At 36.2% G+C, this 19,556-nt stretch overlaps 1 protein-coding gene across 1 annotated transcript in view; it reads left to right on the top strand.

Annotated features, from left to right (window-relative positions):
* TM9SF3 (transmembrane 9 superfamily member 3) overlaps positions 1-19,556 on the top strand; it is a 48,291-nt gene that overhangs the window by 17,360 nt on the left and 11,375 nt on the right. The window contains 10 exon segments of the mRNA XM_075758484.1: positions 707-720; positions 722-783; positions 785-841; positions 3,285-3,289; positions 5,274-5,434; positions 8,238-8,315; positions 9,257-9,388; positions 9,913-10,079; positions 12,742-12,836; positions 14,731-14,861. Coding sequence (XP_075614599.1) covers positions 707-720; positions 722-783; positions 785-841; positions 3,285-3,289; positions 5,274-5,434; positions 8,238-8,315; positions 9,257-9,388; positions 9,913-10,079; positions 12,742-12,836; positions 14,731-14,861 — 902 coding nt within the window.

Here is a 19,556-nt window from a genome sequence, read left to right on the forward strand (position 1 = left end):
TGTAAATACGAGTCCTTTTGTATTTTTTCACTTGAAACATTAGGGAACAAAATTGGGATGTCAAAAGAGTGGCTGCTAACTGAATTACTGATGAATTGTAGATGGGGGAAAAATAGCTTTCTGGCTCAAAGAGGTGAATTTATTTTATTTCCAAATGCAGCCTCTTGTGCATTTTCTGCATTATTCCTATTTTTGTCAGAATTCTGTATTTTTTTTCTACCTTTACCCTGATTGCTTTGTTTCTTCCTTTATGGTAGGTTCTTGACAAGTGCTGAGAACTTTAAAAAGTTTTAGTTTTTATGAACAGTATTCCTAGTCAATGAGCCTGATTATACTAAAATGGAGTGAGAACATCGTACACACTTTTCAGTATTTGTTAATTTCATATCTCTTGTTAAAGTAATAGAGGTCTCATGGTCTGTCCAGGTAAAGCCATCAGCAAATAAATCTTAATTTTTTTTTATAGGTGAAGTAGCAAAAGGATAGTTTGAAACCTTTCCTTATCCAGTTGTGGGAAGCTTCTGCATGTGGAAGGATAGAATTACAAAAACAATCATGTAATTGCTTTAATGTTTCCTTTTAAATGTCTTTTTCTGTCATGTACTTGAGGATAGCCAAGTGGGCTTAAAGACTCCATTTGCTTGGTTTGCCTTAGCTTTGAGCCAGCTCATTAATAAATCATTAACTGTGCTTCAATTTTTTGCAGACGATGTAATGCAGTACTACTTACTGTGAAATTGACTTGGACAAAGGAAGAAGAGATGCATTTGTTTATGCTATCAAAATCACTATTGTACCAGATGTATATCGATGACTTGCCATATGGGGTGAGTGATACTATGTGTAATCAGCTTGATTACAACTACAGGAGTCCTGTGCTAGTGGGTTTCATGAGTCATTTAATGACTAAACTTCATTACAAGTAGTTAGAACTTATGTAACCAGGTAGTACAAATAAGTTGAAGGATTATTGCATTGAAAGGAACAGTAGGATGGCTTGTACTAATGGATTTACAAAACAGTGAAAAGCTGTTTGTTTCTCAAGCACTGATTTAATAATACCAAGTTCTTAGTGATAAATTCTTTTAAATGTTCAAGTGAGTGGTAATTAGATAGGTCAGATATAAGGTCCATGTTAATGTGTTCATGAGTAACAACTTTTGTAAAACCCTTCAATGTTTAAACTTTATTTTGCTAGTTCTTGTGTTTATTACTAACACGAGAGCAGTTTGATTTACTTTTATGGTAATTTGGTGGCTTTTAGCAGTTTTGCATGTGCAGTCTCTGGTTACATGAAGGAGTTTTATTTTACTTGTTCTTATACAGTTCTTAAAATTGCTCTTGTTGAGTATTATTAATCTGGGTTTAGAAGCGCTTGTGTCTTGAATAAAAATTTGTGTCCTTATTGCCATTGTCTTCTAAGCTCTGGTTTTTGTGACTCCCTTGTAACCTGTGATCACATACCTAGTAAAGAGTGCTCTGCAGTTTGCACTTTGCACTGATAGCAATCAACCAAACCCTCCAAGCCCTAATCTCCCTGTTGTAGATATAAACTAAAGAGATATGAAAAGCACCACAAAACGCTTTGTTAAGGTAAGGTCTTCGTTGCCTGTGTTCCGTGAAGGAGGTAAAACCGCCCAAAATAAACAAAATCCCACACCACCTACAAAAATACAGTTCAAACCACGTGACAAAAGTCCTTTGATAGGTAGCATGCTGAATACTGCTACCCATCGTTCATTCATTCTGACACCGGCTGGGTTTTTTTAGCTTTCCTATAATTTTAATAGGTTTTAAAAAGTAGCTATCTGATGAACATGAACTCCAGCCAGAAATGGTAGTGCTTTATGTATATATTATGTATTATCTGTTAGGAAGGTTCTTGCTGTTTTATTTTTTTTTTAATGTCTGTTTTTAAGAGACAGCGTTGTAATGCCTGACAGGAGAAGTATTCATATATTGTATTTGTTCTTTTCAGCTGATTTGCTTAATGTGTGTAGCAGCTCTGTGGCAAGGCTTGGAGTAAACCCTGATTAATCTCCGTGGCCTTTACTATACTTCTTGCGCAATTGCTGGTATGCTTTTCAAAAGCATGCATGAGTGACAGTTGTTGCTACGCTATTTTTTATGCTTTTGGCCTTTCAGCAAAAGATCAATGAATGACTTTCCTAGTCTAGTGGCAGCTACATAGGCTGTAGGCTGCCCAAGGATCATGGATGCTGAGCTGACTTTGGAATCTGGTGTGGCTAGCAAGTCTTGGAGACTTTCTTTTTTAGAACCAATTTTTTTCTGATCTTATTTGGGAACATTTTTTCTTGCCTCAAATACCGAAGAACAAATATACTTGCTAAATCTTCTACACACTGACTAAATTTTATGCTCTCAGCTGAAAAATCTGTTTTACTGGGATTCCAGTGTTTTTAACGTTCTTCAGTAGGATGCTTTGTATGCACAAGAAGTCATTCCTAATGCTACAGCTAACAAATGTATAGAATCTAGATAGTGTCTTCATATGATATTAAGAAATTGTTTTTGATAGCTGTTTGGAACCAGAACCTCAAGTTGTGATACTTAATAGATGACTGCAGCGTCATAAGTACTGGTAATATTATGCAATGATATAATCTGACATCAAATGTGAAAGCAAGCAGTGCTGAAGATTTTAGTGTGTGTCTCCTGGGGGCTCAGTAAAACTAGCAGGACTGCAGAGTGGTCAGTCAATATTAGCTTGAGTTTTATTTAAAAAAAAAAATTAATCGCTTCTTGAGGGGGGGACTGAGAAAGAAGTGGATGCGCCTGAGCTGATCAGTGTTTTTCTGCAAGACTGAACAAGTCTTTCTGACCTTTGTGTTCCAGGTATGGTTTGGAAAACTGTGTGTATAGCTTATCTGCATTAATTCTGGTTTTGCTGAGTGTCTGTTCAGCAATAGGAATATTTCAGGCTCTGAGTGCCACCTAAAACTTAAAACTTTGAGACTGGCTGCTCACTGAACAGTTTTTATTATAAATAATTTCTGTTATGTATATGGCATGAGTGATACCATACAGATGGCTCCTCCAGCTTGTTGGTGTCTTCAACTCTGTTGTATAGACTTGCCTACTACCATGTAATGTGGTGGTAGAGATGCTAAGGAAGACAAATATCTTTTGCTTGATTGCGTGTCATTGCATTGCTGTTAATTTCAGTGACTGTAATGAAAAACATTAGGACTGCTTAAAATACACAGGAGTAAGAACTCTGGTAATTATGATGGTATCTCTGAAATAGTCTGAATACTGAGAAGTTGGGGTTTTTTGTTTATTAAGATAGTGTCTAGAACTTGTTACCCTTGCATTAAAAATATTTTGTGCTGAAATGACTTTTTTCTTACTATGCGTAGGCGATTGTGTTGATCCATTTCATTTGGATTACCTTTCTGAAGAACCCTACTAGCCAGCATGTATTGTGTGTACTGTATCACACAGTCCACTATTTTTTTCATTGTTGATATGTGTCTTGTAGCTGGATTAAACCAAAATTTTGTTCCCTAAGTGTAAATAGCTGGAGTCTTTTTTTAATGTTTGCTGAGAATTCTAGGCAACTTCTGTTCAATTCTGTTCTTAAAGCAGATCACTCACTTCTCTGGGTGGATTTGTGGCACTCTTCCTATCTCCTGTCAGACTTTAGTTATGTTCTTCATGGTTTTCCACCTTGGTAAGGCTTAGTGATGTCGAAATCATACACACAACTGTTAATATTTGAAATTCTCCTTAGAAAGTCCTCAAAATACCCTGTAAGGAGTACTCTATTTTCAGTAAAGACTAGGCATAAAATAACTTTTCTAACTGCTGATGACTAAAGGTAATTACTTCAGACTGCTGTTTGAGGGTTTTGGAAGGTTCACACTTTATTTTCTGACCTTAAAAAGGCAACCTGATCTTTTTAAGTGCATTCAGATAAAATGATTCCATTTTCTATTTTTTCCTGAATTGCTGTCTCACAGTGGAGTGGCTAGGCTTGACTGTCTTTGTTTCAGGACATCTCCCTAAGTATACAGAGCACTGTGTTAGTTTACTCCTTCAGGCAGTGATTGATCAGAATGCCCTTTAAGTAATTTAGAGGTCTATATTGTCATGGTTTTGGATACTGCTGTGGGAACAGACGGTGTGCCGGGTGCTAGGCTGTATGGCATAGGCACAAACTGGCATGTGTTTCATGTGGATGGCATATAGAAGGCAATCCTGACAGATGAGCACGAGTGAAAAACATGACAGAAAAATACCACCTTGAAAATTAAAAAGCACAGGTAATGCATAAGTGCCATTCCTTCATACACCTGCTGCTTCCTGATACCTTGTTCCATATCCTTCAACTATTTGTTCTCCCACTCCCCTCACCTTTGTATATCTTGAGTGCTGCTTTTATTGTGACTTTCCATCTTGTATGTGATCTTTGGTATGATGTTCTTGATGTCAAAGATGAGGCTTGTAGCCTGTGAACTTGGTGACTGCTAGACTTGCCTTTTGTTTGTTTGTTTCCAAGCATAGTACATTCTCTGGAATTTTTCTGTAGCAGATTAAACACTTTGCAGTAAGTTATTGAATAGTAAGAACTTAATCATGGCTAATTTTGAGTTCAATTGAGTTCTGATGCTGCAGGAACATCTGAGCAGCTTTCCATGTTGGAAGTAATCAAAATCTTCAAGTAGATGACAACTTCCTGAATTTTTCAGTGAAAGTACTAGTCAAAAACTGTCGTTCTTGGCAAGTATTGGAAACTTGTGTGCAAATGAGAGCAAAAAGTTATGCGTTGGGAGTCAACTAATGAGGAATACAGACTCAAAGTAAAATTTTTAGAAGGAAGAAAATATGAGTGAAGGGAGATGGGAAAATACAGAGGTTGGGGCTATGTTATGTTCATGGAAATTAAATCTGTATTGAGCTAGTTGTTTATCTGGTAAGAATTCTAAATAAAACTAGAGGAACTGTTGTTGTGTGTTCTGTTTCTTCTGCAGTGTTTGTAGCTGCATATTTTTTTCTTGTAATGCCATGACAAAATGCTTCTTGGAGGTACCTTTGGATTGAAGGTGTAATCCAGGTATTATAGTTGAAAAGAAGAGCGTAAAGTCTGCTGTGTTCTCTTTACTGTAGTTATGTTGCTTTTTTTTAGCTGGCATTACAAAAATTAGTTTTGTAAATACAATTACATTAGTTTGTAATGCATATTTTTAAATAATTACAGGATATTTGAAAAGCATACCTGTAATAGATGCTTACACTTGTTTCCTGTGCAGGTATTGTTGGAGAAGCAGATGAAAATGGAGAAGATTATTACCTTTGGACTTACAAAAAACTTGAAATCGGTTACAATGGAAATAGAATTGTAGATGTGAACCTGACCAGTGAAGGAAAGGTGAAATTGGTACCAAACACAAAAATCCAGATGTCATATTCAGTAAGTAATTTGGTGATGCATCTGTAATAAGAAACTTTATGTGCTGAAATGCTCAAAAACATATATGTATAACTACTACTATGTATTAATACGTCAGACTATGTTAGAGGAAGATGCATCTTCACGCCTTCAAATATTTTTTTTCGTTACTGAAAAACCTTGATAGGTTTATTAAGAATAAATGTAAAATGATTATTTTTTGAAACACTTCAGACTGAAGCTTCTGTAACCTGCAGAAAAGTGTTTTGGTGGGAAAGGAAGATATCCTATAAGGTACGGAGAGTAGAAGTATAGAGGACCCCTCCCAGTAGGTACACATTTTCTTAATGTTCAGAGCTCTGATATTTGCACTGAATTCTGAGCTAGGACCAAAACCCATTGTAAGCCTTCAGACTTTGCAAGCAGTTAGTATCAAAGCTTGTTTTGTTTTTGCAATTCCAGTAGAAATTTGTCATATTTATATAACCTTATTAGTAAGGTTTTTTTTCTGAAGCCCTCTTATTGTATTGAATTGCTATCATAAAGGGTAAGGAATAAACAATGTTTCCTGATCTAAGTTAAGTTTTTCAGTTTTCCTCCTCAATTATTTGATGTTACTTAAATCTGTAATAGTTTACTTCTCATGTTGACCACATTTGTATACCGAAACTAGTTCTTAACCCATTGCTTTTCTACAATGTGTTATCAGTAGGTGTCAGCGTAAGATTTTGTTTCAGAGGATATTCTTGCCACTACTACATTTGTCTTGTGCTGAATAAGTTGTATAGTTTGAAGTGCAGATAATTGTTTTTTATCTGTGCTTTACAGAATTACATTCACACTAAGCTCCCTATTTCTATTGCAAAAGTGATATTCAAAATTTTGAAAGTTTCTATTTCAAATTCCACCAGCCATAGTGAAGTCCATTTGCTCTGTGAATTTAGAAGTGAACAGCACTGAGTAGCTGCCAGTAATGAAAATAACATTAGATGTTCCCTTAAAATACTTTTTAGTGTGCAGAGTGCAAGAGTTACCTTTCCAATTCTGTTGGCACCATTGGGCAATTGCTGGGCTGGCATGTGTGTGGTCTTTAATTCACAAATTGTCTCTGGTGGACTTGTTGTAAGCAGTGCTTCTTAGTTGCAGATGCTCTGATGAGAAATGTATCTGCTTAAAACAATGTTGAAAGCTATTAATGTTTTGAGCTACTAATCTTGAATAAGACTGTAATTTGAACTAAAGAATGTTACTATTGTACCTCCAAGTGAGTAGTACTTGAGTCTTGGGGTTTTTGATCTGTCTCAGGACTGTGGTGAGCGATAGGAGTATTCAATCTACACTTATATGCTTTCTTCTATACTGAATAAGAGAATATCTGCTGGAAAGGATAAATCCTTGTCATGTATTTTAAAAAGATATGCACAAGGGGGCTGCATTTGTTTCAGGATCATTAAAAATCCTGATATTTCCTAATCTTGGCATGCTTTTGAAAAGAATTTAATGTAGATTTGTGTTTAATTTCTGAAATAGCATTTAAAAATTAAAATGAAAACATTCTTGCAAAAATTCTGAAGAATACTTTGTGCTACCATATTAGCACCGTATAGTTCATTAGTATGATTAAATCTTCCAAATCCAAAGCAGTCCTCTGTGCAGCTAGTGGAGTAACTGATAGCAGTAATGTGCAGCTACCCTGTGATAGTATAGCCATAAAAGTATACTTTTCCAGCTGGTTTCAGAGTTATTTATTGGCAGTTGAAGTGTCTAGATTGCAGAATCCTGTGGTCTTACAGATTTTAGGCTGCAACTTTTAGCTTGTAGCTTTTAAAATTTTAATGTCTGGCTTTTAGGGTCCAGCTTGACCCCTTTTATCCAGTTCCCTTCCAGCCAGCTTGTATCTCAGTTTATGCCCTTTTCTTTCCTACTGGCATCTGGGTTTTTTTCCCCTCACTTCTGCTAGACTGCATCTTTTCTTCTTGGGCACTGTACTTGGAGAATGTAGGTGCAGATTATTTTACTGAATACCAGTCTCAGTGCATGGCAGTAAAACAGATCTCAGCTGCCGTTGGGGGAGCAGAAGTAGAAGGTATTGTCATCGCTTAATGAACACTGGTAATGTTCTCCACAAGCCTCTTTTCATACAATGCAGCACACTGTAATATTGAGAAAAGGGAGTGTGCTGTCAGCAGAAAAAGTCTTTGGAAAAATTCTACTGCTTTCCAGCATGTCATTCTTGAACATATTTAAACATGCTTGCTTTCTCTCATCTTTGTTCTCAAATCTTGAGCAAATTTGGGAGGATTTTTCAAAGTTACTACCCAAAAGTGATTCAAGAAAATTCATTGGTTTACAAGTATCTGTTGTGGGGGAAAAAAAGGATCATCTTTGAATTATTCATTTGGCAGAACTGAAAAATAGGATCATTTGATGGATTCTGGTTTTGGCACCTTCGGTATGATTATATTTGAGCTCCTTCTATAGCCATGAAAAGGGTTTGATGTTTTTTTGACAACTAGAAGTTTGCATCTTTAGTTTGTCTCACAGAAACAGCAAGAGCTGAGACAGCGCAAGACTTCCTTGTTCTTAAACGTAAGCATAGACAAGATTAGATGCATGAGGCAAGGTGGCTGGAGTTCATTTTATGTCTGACCTGTAGATACCAGTCTTTAAGAACATCAGTCCATTGTTTTTGCCAAAACCTGGATTCATGTTGAAGATGACATCTGAAGTGGATGATTTTTAAAATGTGTTTTGGGTTTCAGCATGTGACTGTAGCTGATCATACTATAATGAGCTTTTCAAGTGTAAATTTTTCTCTCTATAGGTGAAATGGAAGAAATCAGATGTGAAGTTTGAAGACCGATTTGACAAGTATCTTGACCCATCTTTCTTTCAGCACAGAGTATGTATTGTTCTAAGACAACCTTACAAAATATCCCTTTGAAATGGTTGCTTTAGTTCAGATGATGTCATGGAAGTTTTGGATGACATCTTGAAATTTTTGGGTGTCCCAGGTCTTCTGGGACAATGAGACAATGAAAGGTTTAGGACTGTAGGTTTTAAGTGATAGTTCTGTTGCTCAAATAGGATGGCTCCAGTTTTCTAGAGTGCTTCAGTAAATGTTTCCAGGCAAGCCTCGAGCCTACAGCATGTACAATGTAGTTCAAGTAAATATTTTCACACGATTGGAAGCAATGAAGTTTCTGGGACACAACTGTACAACTTGTAAGCTGAATAACTGCAATTGGTCATATGTACTTTTTTTAACTGAAATAAATGCGAAGCAAAAAGCATTAGCCAAAAACCAGTTGGTGATAGCAGTTGTGATGATTTAAACACGTGTTTGTAATCTCTGTAAGGGTAGTATACTGAGCTATACTATGTTCTGAAATTAGAAGGTTTGGATTCTGTTTGGAGCTCAGTGAAAACCGGATGTGCTTCTCAGAGGCAAAATAATGACACTGCACGTTTTGGTCCTGTGCAAAGCAATGGCTCCTTTGGCTTTTTGGCTGTGAGCATCTTTTACTACTTAAACCTGTTCCCTAGGAAGGCCGCAGTACATCATGTTGCCTTGCCGTTACCAAGAAAGTATGCACAGCCAGTTGTTCGAACTTTGCTGGTGCTTAACTAATGAACAAGCTTGGGTGTTGAAAAGCTTTTTGTATGGTGTTTCGCAGGCCAGTTTTAGTGGGACTTCCTATAAATGTAGTGTTACTTACAATATGGGTTTATTGTTACCTCGTGCTGACAAGTTGTCCTGGTAGGCAATGATTTATCCTTATTGGAACAAATTTGAAACACATTTATAGTTTTAAAACTTAAGGATGTGTTTTCTTTTTGTAGATTCACTGGTTTTCAATTTTCAATTCTTTTATGATGGTGATCTTTCTGGTTGGCCTAGTGTCTATGATATTAATGAGAACTTTGCGAAAAGATTATGCAAGATACAGCAAGGAGGAAGAAATGGATGATATGGTAAGATCTGCATTCACGTGTTTTTAAATCTTCTTTTTTTAAGGCTTGTTGGTTTTGTACGTTCATTGTGTTAGCAGCTCTGAATGGCTTTCTTCAGTTGGACAGAAAACTGCCCTGTATGTGTCTTGAAAGTGTTACTGGTTTCCTTTATAACAGGCCTCTGGGTTGCAACCCAGAACTCTGTAGTCACTGTGTTAATGTACATATCTACACTTCAGTTAAACAAGGTCCATTCTGAGTGTGTAATAGAAGCCTGTGTATACTCCTAAGCGCTTCAGAGGATTTTAGGCACAGGGTGGAAATCTGAAAGCTTTTACTGCATCATGCATTCGGGTAGTAATTTTTGATGTCTTCATAAGCATCTGACAAGTAAACTTTTCTCCTAGATTCAATGCATTCAGGAGAGAAGACATACTTGCACTTCAAGTTGCTTTAATAAATCAAACCTTTAATTTATGCCTAGCTTGTGTGTTTGTCATTAATTATCATGACTAGACTTTTTTTTTTGTTGTTGTTGTTTCTAGGACAGAGATCTAGGTGATGAATATGGGTGGAAGCAGGTCCATGGAGATGTATTTAGACCATCCAGTCATCCTCTAATATTTTCATCGCTTATTGGTTCTGGTTGTCAAATTTTTGCTGTGTCTCTTATAGTCATTGTTGTTGCAATGATAGAAGATTTATACACAGAGTAAGTGTAATTATGCCATGCCTTCCACATATAAATGCTTAAATGAACAAAATAATTACAAAAATGAATGTTCTGACTGGCTTGGAAAAAAATGTTTGAGAGCCTTTAGCAAATGATCAAATGTAGTATTCAGAAGGGTTCTTTTAAGTTGTAATGAAACTTTTTGTCCTACTCTCATCATGTGAGTTGGTCTCCTTTTATTTTACTGTTTGAATCCTTGCTTTTTACATGATTTATTATGAAACTAGTTTGTTGTTCTGCAGCATCATGGGTAAATTATATGGGAAATAAATGTTAAAAGGTACATATTTCACTCCTGGTTTCATTACTGTATTTCTTACCCTTCCCCCTCCCTTGTCCTCTGAAGACTGAAATAGGAGTGGGATGTGTTGTGAATAGTCCACAAGTCTTCTCAGGACTGGAGACTGAATTTCTTAAGTTCTTTCAAACAGATATGGCTCAGCAGGTGTTGCATGTAAAACCTCCACCCTCCAGATGGGCTGTGGTCCTGACTAGAGAAAATTCATTTAAAACAAATAGTACTCCAGTTTAAATTTAACACACTGCTTGTGGTTCACCTAGTTCTCTTCCTTACCTTTAATCACTTTGAATTTTTTGGTGTCCTGGATGGACTTCATCTGTTTCAGTAGTGATTATATTTTGGATACTGGGGGCTTTTTTTTTTTTTTTTTTTTTTTTAACAAGTGCTTTGTTTTAAACCACAACTAAAATTTCTAATCTCTCTTCTATTTTCCTTTGCATATCACCTGTAACTATTGATTTTAGCAAGTTGTAGTACTTCTAATGTGCCACTAGAGAGAACTCTTGTTTTTTTAATTTAGCTGCCTTTCAATGGTGTGTTTAAAAAGCCGCTCTGTAGTACCAGTATCTTGGCATATTTTCTTTTTTCATATCATGTTATTCCCCCCTTGTGCTCCATGGTTACATTTCCAGATAGACCTACATACGTATTTTAATTGTATAGCATGGCAGCCCTTTAAGGGAGGGAATGAAACCATTTCAGAATGTTTGTGCACTGTAGGGAAGCTGTGAGTTAGTAATAGCAGTTGTAAAATGTGTCAGAAGAGTAATTTTTTAAAAAATTACTCTACTTAGTCTTTTATTGCAATAGGTCTTTATATCACTTTCAAAGTGAATCTCGTTCTGGGTGTGTTACTGAACAGTTGACTGAATCTGGTGCAGAAAATTCTTATGTTTAAGAAAATAGTGATGTGAGTGAAAAAGGCTGTAAATGAGCATTATAAGAATGATTTCCCATCAGTGTTCTTCAGGTCTATTAAAACTCTTGGGGATCATGTAGCTGATGCCAACTAAAAGTCTCTCAGTGAAATGTGGTCGTGCCAGCTATTCATTTAGTAATACTGGTTTGTGTCTTGAGAAACTTTTCCATTAGAATATTTGAAACATAAGTGAGCAAGCTCAAGAATAAGAAATCTTGAGGTAATTTTAGATGAATATCTGCTAGTGACTTTACAGGCAGCCTGGATTTGCATGAGTCACTTTCAGACTGTGCGTGGTTTTCTGGGGTTTTGCCTTTGTTTCTAAATTGGCTTAAGTTAGGGCAACTGTTAAAATTGACAAGTAACTTTCTAAAATGGAACTACTGCTTATTTTTGTTCAGAAGCCAATGTTAGCATAAACACTCCTTAGTGTGTGTGACCAGCAGATATATTTGCTTATTTCATTCCATTCAGTCATGGGAGCCAGTTGTACTAAAGATTACTATTTTGAGTAGGGTAGACATCCAGTAATGGATCATCAAAAGCCAAAATGCCATAAATCTGGAATCTTTCAGAGCAACTAATTTGAAGATGGTTTTCAGCCCATTTGCCATACTGTCTACTGCTTTTTGCTGTCAGACAGTAGCGGAGGGACATGGGGAAATAGCTCTATTCATGAATAACATTTAGAGCTTGCTATTCTTAGATAGGATTTTTAAAAATGTATTTGGAGATGGCTTTTGCGATTTAAAATTATTAGCTTTGCCTGTGAAATTTTAGAAAAATTATGCCAAAATGAGTACTCCAACATTTAATGAGGTGATAATTTAAAAATGACTAAACTCTTCCAGTTGGACTACTCCATGCTGATTTGTGGCTTCATCATAGTATTTATAGTTTCTAAATCAGGTTTTCTAATTTTCTGTAAGATGAACACTTTCAATTGTAAAAGGTAATTTCTGAGGGATGGCAGAAACATCATTCATAATTTTGGTATACTTTTAATACTGGCCTTAATATTAAGCAAAGAGTACCTTTTATCTGCAATAGTTAAGTCTTAAACTTAATGTATGTCATATAAATAGTTTAATTCTTTGTGCACAAGGTACACACATCCAAATGTCAGAGTATTTTGATCAGAGGTGAGATTTGGTAATCCAGCGTAAATAAATGCATGTTAGAAAAGAATGTAGCATGGCAGAACTCTTTTTCCCAGATTGAATTAGACTTGGCTGGAATCTTTGGATATAAACAGTACTAATTCTTCTGCAGATTTTACAATTTAAGCACTTTAAAATTTTTACATTATCTAAAAATATTAAATAACTACTTCTGCTAAATGTACATATTTTACTGTAATCTTTTTCTCTAATGCTGCTTTGGTTGTCTATTTCATTTATCAAAAAAATCACTTCTTGTAGGAGAGGATCAATGCTTAGTACAGCTATATTTGTTTATGCTGCAACATCGCCAGTGAATGGATATTTTGGAGGAAGCCTTTATGCTAGACAAGGAGGTAAATTGCTTTCATTTTTCAGCATTTTCATTATATTTTTAAATGGAGAAGTTATTTTCTAATTTTCATCAATATAGAAATATCCTCATGGAGTTAGGTCATTCAGATGAAATCCATTAAATGCTCAATAAACAGAAAATATTTTGAGTGTATTTAAGTTTCATATTGTTTCTTATAAAATGGTTGCATTTTCTAACTAAAGACAGCTGAAATCTTTGGCTAATTTGAAAGTAATAAGAGCTAAAGAACTGTTAACAGTTGTATCTTATGAATTACTTGTTATACTTTCGTATATAACTGGCTCATGACATCCAGAGAGTATAGTAGTCTCTCCCTCTTCTGTAGCATGCTGTTGAACAGCTCATGTCATCCTCTCAGATGACTCTGACATAGCCCTCGTCTGTAGGTACTCGGGGGGTTAGTTGCCTAGCATGGAAAGAATGAGTATGCAGTACTTACTAGACCATTAATTGTGGATGGGGAAAATTGTTCATAGCATCTTTTAAGGAAGGCTATTCAACTTTTCAGTATGTGCTCTGCTTTATACTTAGCAAATTCAAAATGAGTATCGGTAGAGAACAGAAGCCTAATAAAATTGACATAATAGGTTTGGACAGGCTGTCTTCAAGTGCTCCTCACTATGCCTCTGAGTTATGACCAGTTACATCCTTGCAGTCCAATAGCCTCATCCATTCCCTATGCTGCAATAAAAGAGTAATCAATATCCATTATCTTCTACAGTGCTTTAGAAAAAATAATTCTGGTAAGTTTGCAAAAGAAAATTTTTATCTTTTTAGCACAACATACTTGTTAGTATTCAGTCTCAACTGCACTCTAATCTACTTTGAGTTTGGAGGTTGAGTATTTCTTTTCTTGTGCCTAGTGTATAAACCTAGAAAAACAGAACTAGGTAAATTAGAGTTGCTGTTCTAAAATGTGCTGTACTGTATAGTTAAGCCAGATTTGCGTTTTTTTCCTACAGATTAAACATGTATCAAATTGTGAAATGCTGATTGAGTTGGCTCATGGTGGAAATACATATGATGATCTCAAAAAGCATATGCTAGTTTTCTGGCTGTTTTTTATTTAGTGCATATTACAGATGCATCTATGGTATAGTAAATTTAAATATAGACAGTATTTAAGAGCATAGAAAGTGAAAATACAGAGAGTGAAAATTCCTAAGGTATTGTCCAAGAAGGTTTTTTTGAGCTCCGCAGGGAGCTCTAAACTTAGTAGTAACTGCTAACAAGCGTGGCTGTTCCCTTCATACTGGGGTTTCGAAATCGCTTTCCTTCTACCTTTTCAGCCGTTGAAGATGTCCAAGTTCAATTTTGCTGTATATTAAACACTGTGGCATTTTGCTTTAAACCAAGGATAGCCAGTTCCTTTAATGTATCCTGAATTCATGAAGTCAGCTCAGTTGGGTCAAGACAACCCAGAGCAGGTGCTGCCTGAAAGCAGCTGTATTGTTGAGTTGTCCCAGGAGCAGTGCTGAGCTCTCATGTGCTCTCACAGTGTGAGCAGGCTCTGTACAGGGCCAGCTTTGCTATCTCTGTCTCTACTAATCTGTGGCTTACGTATACACTTATTTTTCATACCCTGGTTTCTTTGGCCAGCTTAGCATATGCTGTTCGTCAGCTGAAATGTTCTCATGCTGCATCCCTTTTCCTGTCTTTTCACCTGGCCTAATAAATTGTTTAATGTGCTGCATCTTGTGAGTTGAAAGTGTTAGTTGACTTGGCTCTTGTATCGATGCAGTATGTTGTTACTTACTACTTCCACCTTTTTGGGGGAGAAGTTGTCAAACACCTAAATTCTGGAGAGCTTGCTCGTAAGTTTTTAAACAAAATATACTGTAATCTCACCAGTCCCATTGGAATGTCCCTTACAGGAAGGCGATGGATAAAGCAGATGTTCATTGGAGCCTTCCTTATTCCAGCAATGGTGTGTGGAACTGCCTTCTTCATTAACTTCATTGCCATCTATTACCATGCTTCAAGAGCTATACCCTTTGGAACCATGGTGAGTCATTTTACTGGAGAATGTAAACACCACACAGGAAAACTACCTTTTAGTCTAAATACAATTGTGAGTCATAGCTTTAGCTTCCTAGTTAGAAATTTTATTCTGGGAGGGTTTTAAGGTACTTCCAAGTATAATTTGTTTTAATCACAATAGCAACAGCTGCTGGATGCCAACAACAATCTCTGCCTAAAATGGAACTTCTGCTTTGTATTCAAGCTTAGCATTATAACAACATAGGAAGTTAGCAACTTGAATTTTCTTCTGGATGGCCAATGGAAACTGGTTATAAGCTAAAATGCAATACAAAAGGATTCCAAGTGAAAGCTACTTCCAAATCATTGCAGTCAAGCAGAAAAAATAAAAGCTCAGCCAACAATATGAGATGAGAAGTCCTGAGGAGATCTGGCTTTACAAAAATGAATCACTGTTTTCACTTTCTGAAGTGTTATTTAGTATCCAGTTATGGCCTTGTGTCTGTGTATTAACCATGTCACTTGAAAAACAATGCTGGTTGGATTACTTTCTCATTTAATCATGATGACTTTTCTTGTTTCTCGTGGATTTTGTTTGTTGTCATGCCCCTTTCAAGTAACCTCCAGTAACCCTATGAATACAATATAGGAAATAATCACTTGGCACTTAGGCAGAATTTCTGTTTGCACTTGCAAGGGGTATTATTTGAGAGCAGAATTTTTTGAAATATGCACCATAAAATTGGGGGTTTTTTCCTGATTTTATGCAGTAGCACTGTTAACTTAAAAAACCATCTTAATACAGGAAGGCTTGTTTTCTTTTCAATATCTAGCAAATCTTGGGATTTAAACTTTTTTATAGTTCCTTTGCATATCAGTGTTTGTGGTATGTTAAATTGTTCTGTCTATTCAGAGATGTTTGAGTAGCCTTGGATTTCTTCTTAGTTTAAATCTACCACAAAATGAAGCTTAGTATTACAAGTTCTATCCTATAAATTGTACTGTTAGGGATATAATCACATTCAGTATGTGACTGAAAATACTTCTTAGGAACACATTGTTAATGAATGAATCTGGTAGAAATCATAAATGATAATAAAAGGAGAGACATTTCTCGGTTTCAGGCAAAGGCTTTCAATAATTTTCTACTAGTGGAGGAGTCATTACTTTATGTGTACATTGCTGGTTCTAGTCACCTTCTCATTAGTAGTATTTTCAATGCATGCCTAAATACCAACTTTTTACATTGGATTTGTTGTTATAAAACCGCTAAACAGAATATCAAGCTAAGCATGTTTATAAACTGTTCACTTAATTTTTCTGGTTTTCTTCAAGAAAGCAGACCAAAATTCTATTTTTTGATATCTTTTTGCATTAGTTGGTCAGTGCCCCAAAGGAATATTGTAGTGTTTTTTCTTTCCTAAGCTAGTAGCCATACACAATACTGTCAGAAAAGTTTCCAACATTTATCTGTGATATGTACAAAGAGGCTCAGTTTTACTGCTGAGCAAGCATTTATGATATCACATTTCTCACTTGTATTCCCATTTGGAGGTTAGGAATGCTGAGGAAAGGGAATTCCACCTGTGCTGAAGTTTGTCTTGTAAATCTGTACAACTGATTCATATTTTAAGATCATGGAAACATGTACATGCAAAAGCAAATGGGAATATAAATCTTCAGGGGTCACTTAATCAGAATGTTAGGACTCTTTATACACAGTGATTTTAATGATCTCAAGGTTTTATGAGTGTGTTTGAATCATTATGACTGTAGCAATAAAACTTCAGTGGAGTTAGACTTTTAGTAGGAGCAGGTTATGAATCGGAAACTTCATCAGAATAAGCAATGCTCTAATGACTTCAGATCAACTAATGAAGCTGGTTTGTAGAAGGAAATGAAAATTGTTTGAAATGACCATGTTATGCTTCAGGTTGAAGTCCTCAGGAAGCCCTCTGGCTTTATGGATAAGATACCTTTGTGTCTTTCCACTTTGTTTTCAATGTAGAGAAGCTTCCAGAATTCGCTAGTGCAAACTTGCTGCTGCTGCTTTCTTGGTGAAATAAAACCTCTGCCATCTAAACGTGCTAGAACTCTCACATATCTGGAAACCACCCTCCTTGATTTAAATTACTGGCAAGAATTACCCCCCCCCCTTTGACTACTGTAAATCTGGAAAAAGCAGAAACCAAGTTGCTGAAAAAAGTCTCTGACCTAGAAGGTTGCTAAGAGACTGTGCTTAAATATGACACCCTTTGCTTGTTTTCAACTGCCACTTCCCAGTGAACGGCTAGGTAGTCTCCTCTCTGTGACTTAATTCCTCCCTCCAGACAGATTTTTCTATGAAATGTAGGCAAGGGCAGCTGATAGCGTCAAAGCCAGGACATCCAAGCTAACGCACCATTGATCTATATGTTCTACATTTGTCTTGAAACGCTCAAATTGATTTGGCTCTTCAGGACCTTCATACACCTCACCGTCATTGCGGTCAGTTTTGAAGTTCAAAGCTTTGTTCACTTTGTATATCTCATTCCCGATGTCTGGGGTCTCCTTGAAGATGTGGCAGGGACTGGAAAGATCCAAAACTTGTTTCTGAAATCATTCTTCAGTCTTAGGACTCTGCCTTTAGCCCTTTTGGATATGCATGCAAGCCATCTACCTGTACTGTGACAAACCATGAGCCTGAACAACGGCTTAATCTCTTCCTTGGGATATCTTTCAGCTGCCCTTCAAAATGCAATAAAGAATGTAACAGATTTTATTGAAATATGAGAGCTTTTTAAAACTTAATGTTTTAAAGCTTTCAAATCCCTAAGCATATGAAGGAAATATGAAAGTCTGACATCTCTTCACCTTTATAGAAATGCAGTGGATACTGTTCAATTCTTTGTTCTTTTGGAGCCCAGATTTGATTTTTGGGGATATTTTGTTAATTTCCTGTTACTGGTGAACATAGAGTTCTTCTGAAGGGGTTGTACACCTTGACTTACCTTCTGTTGATTTTTGTCAGCCTTTTCAGTGTATTTATCAATCATCTTTCTATTTTGTTGTGTTTGAATTATATGCAAAAAATGGAGCATGGAGCAATTTAAAAGAATTTTAAATAATGGCAAGCAAAGTGACCTCTCCGTGTGGAGGAAAGTGGTGGTAATTCTATGCACTTACTAAGTAATGCTGAATTTCTACAGAGTACAGCATGATTGAGTTTGAAGGGACCATCTTAATTCTGGCATTTCCAAAGTTGTGACTGTTTATGCTGTTCTGTGTGTGATACATAATTTAAAGACTTCCATTAAGGTTACTATGACTAATGTAATATTCTGACTGCAGAATCCATGTAGCTTCTATTAAACTGTTTAAGATGGACCATTTTTGTTTCGTTTCACCAGTAGGTTCCTGTGTGGCTAACGTTTCCAGTATGCATTTTTAATGATTTAATTAAATAAGGTTACGCACACTGAATTTCTCTTGGGATGGAGATCCTAGTGTTTGCTTCTTTTATACCTTGTTTAAACTAGAAAAAAAAAAGTGTTTCCTCCAACAGATAGCTTAATCCAGGCTGCAGCCATCCCTGACAGCTTTAAGTTGATATGAGTATTGGCTGCCACTGAAAAAGCAGGATCTGGTAGCGCTGAGGATTTTCACGCCTTGAGCCAGATAAGAAAATACACCTGACTAAAAATAGAAAAAAATCTAGTTATATACATTCAGCAGGTGCTTCCTCAGATTGCTGAAACTGTCTGTGGAACCCTTGGTCAAAAATCTCATTTTTGCTGAAAATAGACGCAGCTTAATGGTTCTGCCTAAATTTTCAATAGTTCAATTTATTACCCAGTGCAGCACCCTAGGTTAACAATTTAGTTGTAATAAAATTAATAATAGTCTATTTTGAAGCCTTCTATTCTTTTCCTGTTCTGTATAATGTTTGGGCAGATAATGTGCAGAAAATTGTTTCACTGTACAGATTCAGTAACCTCTATATGGGGGGAGAGTCTCATGACTGAGAGTGCATTTTTGGTAGCTGACAGGAAAGATCAAGCTGCTGCTTTGACAGTTAATTTTTATTGCTTTTCTCCCTTGTGCATTAAGCAGTCAAGGCACCGCAGCCTGCCAGTAGCTGTTTAATATTAGATATGCTCATAAAAATTTTAATTATCACCTTTGAATGAAGTTTAATCTACAGTTGTCAGAAAATATGAAACACATGGCACTAGAACATAAATTATATCCCTCTTGACAATGTTTCCTTTCAAATAAGGAAAACTGAATCCTGCGTGTTCAGTCAAGGGCAGTAGAATATTCTTTCCCCATCAAAACAAAAAGGGGTTAGAAAGAATGCAGCCTTGGTGAGGTTGACAATCTTTTAAGGCAACTAAAACCTGCAAACTAAATCAGATGCTTGTGTATAAATAAGATATTTTATACAACAAAAATGCAACAGTCAAAATAAAATAAGTATGTTTTAATGTACTGGCTTGGTAGAAAAGCTCGTGTAATTTGTCTTCAGAAATCTGGATTATGGAGAGCGTGTGCTCATTTGCTTGATGGAAAACTGGGTTTGCAGGTGTAGTAGATTTGCCTCATTGCATAATTTGTGTTTTCTGAAGTGGTAGTTAAAACCGTTCTCTGAATTTCTCTTGGCTGATGTTACAGTAGTACTTCTCTTAACACTCACTAAGACCTAACTTTCTTATCTCTGCCTGTCATGCAACAGCTATTC

The sequence above is a fragment of the Balearica regulorum genome, chromosome 7 (genome assembly GCF_011004875.1).
Source record: "Balearica regulorum gibbericeps isolate bBalReg1 chromosome 7, bBalReg1.pri, whole genome shotgun sequence".
NCBI lineage: Eukaryota > Metazoa > Chordata > Aves > Gruiformes > Gruidae > Balearica > Balearica regulorum.